This window comes from Entamoeba histolytica, genomic scaffold, assembly GCF_000208925.1.
Source record: "Entamoeba histolytica HM-1:IMSS scf_1104750516833 genomic scaffold, whole genome shotgun sequence".
Taxonomy (NCBI): Eukaryota; Evosea; order Mastigamoebida; family Endamoebidae; genus Entamoeba; species Entamoeba histolytica.
Genome location: NW_001915305.1, coordinates 1 through 9,481, shown reverse-complemented (window position 1 = coordinate 9,481; position 9,481 = coordinate 1). Strand labels below are relative to the sequence as shown.

Sequence of the window (9,481 nt, the reverse complement as noted above, 5' to 3'; positions counted from 1 at the left end):
TGAAGTAGGAATAATAGAAGAACATGTCCGATGGGATGAAATAAATAAAGTACTACAAACAACAAGTAAAGAAAATTCAAATAAAAAGAAACATCTCATTGAAATACTTAAAGAATATTTAAATGATTATGAAGAACAAATAGAAAAGAAACAAAATAAAAGAATACTCCTTATTGAAAGACAACCAATTGAATTAATTGATACATTCTGGGATCCAGAAGAAACAGATGATTTATTAAATACTCAAGAAATCAAAATATTAAAAGAACAAGCAAATAAAATAATTACTAAATATATAATAAAATATGAAGAAGAAGTAGAAGGAATAATGAGAACAAATGAATTATTAACACCAAAAGCATTAGCATCAGAACTATTTTCTAAATGGGTAACAAGAAACTCTCGTTTATCACGTTCATCAATTTATCTAATTTTTCTTGGTGTTAATGATAAAATAATAACTAAAAGAATGAGCACTCATCCATTAAAACCAGAGATACGGTATGATATGAATAATTTATATCTTGAAATATATTCTGCTAATTATCTAAAATATTATAAAGAATTGAATTAATTTTAATTTTAATCTGTTCCTGTTTTTTCTTTAACAAAATATTTGTTATTACAAATATATTCACAACCTCCTTGAACAGTACATCTCCAGAAACAATCTTGACATACAAGCATAATTGGACATCTATCATTTATATCTTCTGTCCATGGATTTTTCAAATAGGGATGAAGTTGTTTAAATGGTAATAAAGTAGCAGTAAGTGTTACATGTGCATTATCCTTAGTAATTCCATCACAAAATGTTCCATAACCACTTAATCTTTCTGTACTACATAAGAAACAATATGAAGTATTATCTTTAAGTGGAAGTGCATATTGAATTTCAGGATTATAATTATTAACAAATGAAGGATCAAGTTCATTACATTCTAATGAATAAGCAAATTCTTTTGAAGGGGAGAATAAATTATCTAAGCCAGCATTAGTAATATTATAAATAGTATGAGATTTTTCAACAGTAGAGAAAGGTTTATCAGGATAAGGTTTATTATCAATTTGCATTTGTAAAGAAGCAAATAAAGGATTTCTACTACATGTTACTTCATTTGAAGTTCTAGGGAATAAAAACATTAAAGAACTTACATTAGTCATAGCATAAGTAGTATTACATTTTAAACCATTACTTAATGGTTTTTGTGAAAATGCTTGATAATCAACATATTGTGATGGAATAATTAATTCTTTTGTTTGATATTTTTCTATTAATTCATTCATTACACTATCTTTAATATTAAATCCATTAATATTTGTTCTACAATATCTTAAACTTCCATCTGTAATAGTAAAACAACTTTTAATATTTTTTGGAGTGAGAACACCTAATTCATGATTACTATCTTTTTGTAATGACATCATTGATGTAATAAATGTATCTCCAATTTGTGTAAATGAACAATTCTCATGTTTACTATTTAATACTCCATAATAATCTCTTTCTTTCATTTGATCAATTCCAATACTAAGTACTAATGAATTTCCTTTAACTGGGGAATTGATTTGTTTACTAATTTTATTTATAATAGTATTTTGATTACATTGACAAATAACAAAATTCTGTTGAATTGCCATTTTAACTTCAAGTGTTAAATTTCCAAAAATTCCATTAGGAAACATTTTCATAGCAGCAAATGGTAATAAATCATCTAATGGAATAATTACTTCAAATTCTTTTTCAATAGTATTATTTGGTGCTTTAATAATTTCTTGAAGATTAAAATAACATCCACATACATTATCTTCATGTTTATATGCTGCTTCCCATTGTGTATAAATTCCTGGTTTATAATCTAATTCTTCTTGTGCTTTTAACATTCTAATAGCTGCATTCTCATATAATGCTTCTGTTTGTTCACATGCTGTTTTCTTATTTCTTGAATATACACGATATGCATCAAATAAATGTGTTGATGATTTTAATCCTACAAAATATTCTATTGCTGTTAATCTTCCTGTTTGAAATCCTGAAATATCTCCTTCTTGACTATCTTTTATTTGTGTCCAAAATTGTTCAGTTGGTTTAATTTGAATTCTAACTAATGCAGTAATAGATGATTTATCTATATTTGTAATTTGAATTGATTCATCTGTCAATTTTACTTTAGTATACATTCCTTTTTGTACAGGACATGGTGGATCAGATGAATCTATTGATAAACATTTATTATCATGAACACCTGAATTAGCTTCAAGTATTCCATCTGTATAATTGAAGTATTTGATAAGGTCACCTGTCTCTTCTTGATCTAATGCTTTAATAACATTATAATTCATCTTGTTTATTTTGATTTCTTAGTTCAATCTTTTATTTCATTCATGAAGTTCGGTAATTGGAAGCGATTCAAAGAAGGATTAAAGAAAGTTGCAGCACTATTAGCTTCTGGTGCGAAATTTGGTGGGAATGTAATTGAAAAAGCAAAACCACTTATTTCTATAGCATCAGATTTTATTCCAGGTGGTGAAATAATTAAAAAAGGTACAGAAGTAATTAGTAAAATAGCAGAACCTACAAGTGAAGTATTAAATAGAATAGCATCAGGTGAAAATGTTGTTGGAGCAACTAAAAAATATTTAAATCAAGTTAAAAATGAAATACCAAATGATATTACTAAAACAGCAAGTAAAATTATTAATCAAGTACCTGAACATATTTCATTAAAACCTAAAGGAAGAACAGGAGTATCACCTAAATCTGCTTTATTTGCTAAAAGACTCAATGGTAATGAAAGTGAAATGAATAATGAAGAAGATTATGAAGATTATGATATTGAAGATTATCTATAAATAATTAACTCTTTATTCTTAATTAATTGTTATGAAATTTGGATTTATCAAAAAGTTAAAGAATATAATTAAGACAGCAGGAAAGAAAATAGCAGGAATAGGAGGGAAGTTATATAAAACAACAGGTAATATAACAACTAAATTAATTCCTATTTCAAAAGGAATAGCATCATTTCTTCCGGGTGGTGTAATAATAGATCAAGTATTAGATAGAGTACCAAAATGGTATGAAACAAATGGAAAAGCACTCACAGAAATTAGTGAAGGAAAGAAAATAAAAGATGTTATTAAAGATTATGGAAAAACACTTTATAATGATGTTCTTTTAAATAAAAAGAATTTATCATCACTATCACCTTATGAACAAGAAAAACTAACACAATAATAAGAAAAAAGAATCAATTAGACTTAATTGAGAGCTTCTTTTTTAAAATTTAATTGTTCTTTTAAATTCACTCAGACTTTTTACTTTAAAATCACGCTCTATTTCAAAATGGGATCCATACTTAGCTAAGTCAATGGTGAGTGGTTTACCCATATAAAGATACTCATACAGAGCAACTACATCCCCTTCAAATTTTTCATTGGCAACCCCAATAATCACATCCTTGGGGATTCCTTTCATTCTAATTAAATAATCTATATCACCATCTTCATTGGTGAGAACATCAAGGTAAAACTTCTTACCTAGAAAGATAGACTTAATTGACCAGGATGGTTTTCCTTTAACAGGGGGAAGTCTAAGTGGAACTGACCTAGTTCAGAACCAACTAAGTCTCTACCATACTTTTCTTTAAACTCCTTCTCAAGTCCTGGTAGATCCTTTTCTTTATATGAATACTATCAGTATCCTGATAATAAACATCAATGTCCAAATCTTCACATAAATAAATTAATTCATTCATTATTCTCTTGGACATGGAGAGAATAAGAACCCCAATAATATTAGGAACGAAGAATTCGTCCAATTGTTTCTTAACATTTAATATCCAAATGTCAGAATCATATATTTGTTCTCCTGACAGGATATCTTCTAAATTTCTTTTCCAATAAGAAAGCATTTTTCTTTTTGTCCTAAATAGTTTATTTTCTTCCATGATTGGCTTCTGAATAGTTTTGCCATAACAGGAGTTCATTATTAATTTAAATATTACTTCACTCGGATCATGTTCTGCTTTCTTTTGCTTTCTTATATCATAAATTTCTTTAATCTTTTCTTTGAATAAACTAGCCTTTCCCCCATCCCAATAAATTCCTTCTTTAACATTAAATTCAATTTCTTGATATTTAAGTAGATCCTCTAAGTAAATTGAATCTACTGTCATGATTGTTGGTTCATTTACATATTGATTTATTCCATTCACCTTCTTAATAATAATTGGCATCTTTCTTTTTTTATTTACTTTTGTTATCTCTATAGTCACAATAAAATATGAGATAAATCGTTCTTGTGTAGTTTCATATTGTTGTTCACCCATTAGATGTTCCAGATACCACTGTATTGGTTTCTTCATAACCCGGGGTGCTCCAGAAGGAAGAAATTGTCTTGCAACTGCTGATGGATAAAGACTGCAAGCATCAAAGTCTACTATTTCTTTATTAACCATATGTTTTTTATTTTCACCTAACATATTTCTACCACCATATACTGCTTTTTTAATATACTCTCTTACATTACCAGTATATTCAAATAAGAAATCTTTTACAAAGCAGTTATTTTTAAAGTAATAATAAGATAATGCACTTAAGGTGGAAAATTGGGTGCAGTCCAAATTTAAATTTTCTTTCATCATCTTCTTATATTTTAAAAATCCTTCTCTTAACACTAATACGTTCCTTAAACAATAATATTCACAGTATTTTTCTGCGTTAAATTCGGTTTCATTTATACAACACCTATTTTTTATTAAATTCTCTTTAAATTGTGCAATTTTTTCTAATGACCAACTAGGTGTTTCTTTATTCCAACAATTTTCAATTACTCCAATTCTCATTGTCTCCTCATTATAATAATTATAAGGGAATATTTCTTTTTCATAATTTCCATCTAATTTAAAGAATGTTTTAAAATTAGATATGCTTGTTGGTATTAAAGCAAGTGTATCTTTAAATACTATCTTCTTTCCATTTATTTTTATTGTCATTTTATATATCATCTTCCCCTTTTTAACTATATTAATAATTCCATATTTTGCTAAAAATCTTCCATCATATCCTAAGTTATGGAAGTAACAAAGGGGTGACTCTATAGTTTGAAGATAATCAATAAATCTTTCTGCGCAATTCATACCATAAAATTTCTTCCACGCACCAACTTCATTCATAACAATAATACAATATGGCTTGTGATAATCACCAGAGGTGAAACATTCAAAATCAGCAAACAACAATGTATTAGTAGTTTCACTCTTTTTATCTTCTACAATTAATTTTGACTCTTCATATGTTAAAGAAATATTTTCTGGTGAGAATAGAAAAGAGTCATAATATTTTTTCTTAATCATATCATTTCTTACAATTTCTTTAATAGCTCCAGCATCTCTCAATAGACTTAAACATTTATATACTGGAATATAATTATTTAGAGAGTGTTTATATATTTCCCCTTCTTTTTTAGTAACATTGAAGAATTTTTCTATATCCTTTCCATTTTCATTACAATAATTTACTATTTCTTCATAATGATGAATAAAGTATGTAGTTAATGGTACTTTTTCATCAGGTACATAATGAAAATTATTCTTCCAACGTATTAAAAATATTTTAATTGTTCTTTCACCATGTTTAATATTATTTGTGACTATTTTTTCTCCATTATAATATCGAAGAATTATGTTGAGTTTAAATTCTTCTGCAAAATGTATCATAGTTTTTTTTTTGTCACAGTATTCCCCTTTAACTTTGTTCTTATTTTATCAATTTCATTCTTTCTTAAGATATTACTATTTTCTAAACAATGAATAAAACAGTTTTCTATTTGTACTATATCCTCTTTACTATAGATTTGATATTTTTTTGAGGATATGTTCTAGAGGTGCCCAATGTTCAACCAAATAATAATTAAATAACGCACCTTCTATTCGTTGTCGTTGAGGAGGTTTCAATATTGTAATGATGATTTCTTTTACAATTTTTCCTGGTGGAATATTTAACTCACTTTCTTCATCATCATATCTCCTCCAAAATTCTTCTATACCAACTTCAAATCCCACACATTTATTAATAAATACTTGCGGATCAACATTTTCTAAGTTAATAATAAATCGTCGCCGCCTTCCACCAAATACTAATTCTACCAGGGGAATTAAGCCATGTTCCTTAATTAATCGACTTATTCTATAGGTTTCCCCTAACATACCACGCCATGCTTGCGCAGTATTTTCTAGCCCAAAATCTCTTTTTCTGATGACTGTAAATTCAATCTCGTCATCTGTATTATTTGCTCTTGCCAGTTGGAGGAGATGTGTTTCATTTTCTGTAGGTGGTACTCTATCTAGAGTGAGGAAATCTAAGGTAGCATTTTCCTCTTCATGGTTTATTTCCTCTAGTAGAGTAGCAACCTCACCATCACTTAAGGTATCCTCCATCATTTGGGCATCATTAGGTGGGTCATTAGTGGGGACAAAGGGGGTTTCTTCAGGGGGATTCATAGGGGCGTCCTGAGAGGGGTCATTAAGGGGATCTGGTGAAAAAGAAGGCGTAGTGGGGCTAGCTCCGCTGACCGGTCTATCACCACTAAGTCTAGCACTGATAGTTCCAGCCCCGTACTCTCCAAAAGCCCCGCTAGCCTTCTCTTTCGCAAGAGAGTCTATAGCCTCGTAAGGGGGTGCTTGGATTTCTCCAAGACTAGCTTGCCATTCTGGCTCTCTTGATTTTGTCACGGCTTCTCTACGATTTCGAACACGATCCCCGATCGTTTCAAAGCCGGCAGAACCATAAGATCTAGTTGTTGTTTTTTCTAGCTCTCTATGGTTCTCGAAGAAAGCATTGCTATGTGAGTTAGTTGCTGTTTTTTCTAACTCATCATAGCCATCTAAGTCAGATGGATTAGAAAAGGTAGTCATTGTTTTTTCTATCTTTTCATAATCCTTCTTTGTCATAGTAATTCGTCGTCTTTGTTGACGACGATGTTCATCGCTACCAACACGAGGTTCTATGGTGCGACGATCATTAAGCAGTTGTTGTCGTCTTCTTTGTCGACGGCGTTCCTGCTCTTTTCTTTTAATATTAAAAATATTATTTTTGTTTTGTCTATAGGACATTAAAACTGAATGAATATTTTATTTTTTCTTTTTAAAAAATTAAATCAATAAATTACAAAAAGTATAACAAATTTAACATATTCAAAAAATGTATTAGTTATAAAATATCTTTTATTATGTCAAAAATATATTCATTATGAATTTTATGAAAATACAAAATATATAATTCTTCAATTTAATTATCTATAATTCTTTTTTTATGTTTTTTTTTTTAAAAATAAAAATAAAAATATTTAAATAATTTTATTACTTAGAAATGAAATTAAACAAGAAATAAGAAAAAAGAATTAGATTATATAGAAATTAATCAATTTCTATTTTATTCACCTTCCAGGCATTCTCTGAAGTGTTGCCTTTAAAAGGTTTGCCATCAACAGATATCCCTTTAACCGACAATATTCCAGAGCGTTTGAGCTCTTGACATACATCGGTAGCTTTTCTGAACTCACCAATAATTTTGGTAGAATAAAAAGCGAGCGAGTCGCTATTCATTCTGTCAAAGTAGTAGAGGAATTGGTCTATATCCTCTACTGCGTTAATAAGCAAGCTTTTCAATACTGAAAGCTTGCTTCAGATTATTGAACTTCTTTCATCCTCCCGTTGGAAGATGAGGTCAATAATATTAAGAGTTTCAGCACTATCTGATTCTTGTGAATCATCGTGCTTCATTGCATTCTCATTATTAACGCTCATTTTGACTAAGAATAGTTATTAAGTCATTATTGTTTTTATTAAAATTAAATGTTAAATTTTAGTATAGGGTTTAATTCTATTAAATTTAACAAATAAAACTATACAAAAAGTATAACAAATTTTAAATATTCAAAAAATGGAATAGTTATAAAATATTTTTTATTATTTCAAAAAATATCTAAAATAGATGAAAATAACGAAGATATAATACTTCAAATACATCAGACTATTTAAGATTCTTTCATTTTAAATGGAATATCTCAAAATATCTAACAATACATCAAAAATATCTGTATTTATTCTAAAAATAAAAATCTATTTATAGAAAATGATATTTTAAAAACAATAATACAATGAAATGTTATATATCACAAAAAGATAGAAATTTCTCATTACGTAGTATATGATGTATCACACTATTGTCAAATTATACCATAGAAAAATAATATAAAAAGATAATAAAAATTATAAAATTATAATTCAATAAATTTAAAACTTAAATAAATACAAAAAGCAATTAATTAAGTATTAATAAAACTAGTTTCTATTGTTCCTGGCTTAGGGAAGAGTAATCACAACGAGTCTTTTTTAGCAGCTCTACGGAGTATGTTTGATTATGATAGAAGCAGTATTCCATGACATCCATCATGTTTTTTATGACAAGGTTTTTAATTTCTTTAAAAATGTAAATTTCAATTTTTATTTCTTTAATTAATCTATTACTTGAGTTATTTTTTAATCCATTTATTGAAATTAATACTGGAATTATTTTGACATATTTTAATTTTTCTATTTTCATTAGAATATTCTTTAATTCATTATACTTATTTCTTTTCTTCATTTACACTCAATCAAAAACAATGATTAATAAACAAAAAAGTAAATAACAAATAAGAATTAACAAGAAAAAGTAAAAAATGATAGTTGGAGATAACGAAAAAAAGAATAAAAAATAAAAGGATAATAAAAAAGAATAAAAACAAATAAATTTTGTTTTTATAAAATTAATTATTGTAAAGACAGTTGAATACATCAATAAAAGAATATATGTCTTGTAGTAATATTTATTTGATGAATATTTGTAGTGTACATATGTGTACTATATATATATATTCTTGCTAAAAAATTCCATCGCCGGGAATCGAACCCGGGGCACAAACGTGAAAGGCTTGTATGTTACCAACTACACCACAATGGATTTACCATGACTATATGCCCCTTAGACTTTATTCTTTATATTCCTTATTATACTTATTATACTTATTATACTTATTATACTTATTATACTTATTATACTTATTATACTTTACTTCTCTTTTACCACGACTTATGTATATTTATATATGTTTCTATTCCTTTATATTATTATTATCTTTATTATTATCTTTATTATTATCTTTATTATTATCTTTATTATTATCTTTATTATTATCTTTATTATTATCTTTATTATTATCTTTATTATCTTTATTATCTTTATTATCTTTATTATTTATGCTTATGTACTTGACTATATACTTATTTCTACTTATTTATACTCTTTTTCCTATACCTATACCTATCCCTATACCTATCTATTAGTATAAAAACTGATCCGACCAACCGGATTCGAACCAGTGACCTAAGGAATTCTATTCTACATCTACAGTCCTCCGCTCTACCAGCTGAGCTAT

The 9,481-nt window shown here is 27.5% G+C and overlaps 5 protein-coding genes and 2 non-coding genes across 7 annotated transcripts, besides 1 other annotated feature; 2 read left to right on the top strand and 5 right to left on the bottom strand.

Annotated features, from left to right (window-relative positions):
* Positions 1-582: 582 nt before the first annotated feature.
* Positions 583-2,343, bottom strand: EHI_037710 (uncharacterized protein; the record flags this gene model as incomplete). The annotated part of the gene is made up of 1 exon (XM_001914279.1): positions 583-2,343. One exon carries the CDS (start codon positions 2,341-2,343, stop codon positions 583-585), a length of 1,761 nt encoding a protein of 586 aa, XP_001914314.1.
* Positions 2,344-2,385: 42 nt separating this feature from the next.
* On the top strand, positions 2,386-2,853 carry EHI_037700 (uncharacterized protein; the record flags this gene model as incomplete). Its single annotated transcript, XM_643865.1, has 1 exon — positions 2,386-2,853. The coding sequence occupies one exon, from the start codon at positions 2,386-2,388 to the stop codon at positions 2,851-2,853; it is 468 nt and encodes a 155-aa protein (XP_648957.1).
* A 31-nt stretch (positions 2,854-2,884) lies between these two features.
* Positions 2,885-3,238, top strand: EHI_037690 (uncharacterized protein; the record flags this gene model as incomplete). Its single annotated transcript, XM_643866.1, has 1 exon — positions 2,885-3,238. The coding sequence occupies one exon, from the start codon at positions 2,885-2,887 to the stop codon at positions 3,236-3,238; it is 354 nt and encodes a 117-aa protein (XP_648958.1).
* Positions 3,239-3,623: 385 nt separating this feature from the next.
* Positions 3,624-5,720, bottom strand: EHI_037680 (DNA polymerase, putative; the record flags this gene model as incomplete). Its single annotated transcript, XM_001914278.1, has 1 exon — positions 3,624-5,720. One exon carries the CDS (start codon positions 5,718-5,720, stop codon positions 3,624-3,626), a length of 2,097 nt encoding a protein of 698 aa, XP_001914313.1.
* Positions 5,721-5,849: 129 nt separating this feature from the next.
* On the bottom strand, positions 5,850-7,115 carry EHI_037670 (uncharacterized protein; the record flags this gene model as incomplete). Its single annotated transcript, XM_643867.1, has 1 exon — positions 5,850-7,115. One exon carries the CDS (start codon positions 7,113-7,115, stop codon positions 5,850-5,852), a length of 1,266 nt encoding a protein of 421 aa, XP_648959.1.
* A 1,201-nt stretch (positions 7,116-8,316) lies between these two features.
* Positions 8,317-8,647: a repeat region.
* A 287-nt stretch (positions 8,648-8,934) lies between these two features.
* EHI_037660 lies at positions 8,935-9,006 on the bottom strand. The gene has a single exon. It is a non-coding gene; the product is annotated as a tRNA-Glu (tRNA).
* A 395-nt stretch (positions 9,007-9,401) lies between these two features.
* On the bottom strand, positions 9,402-9,481 carry EHI_037650. The gene has a single exon. It is a non-coding gene; the product is annotated as a tRNA-Tyr (tRNA).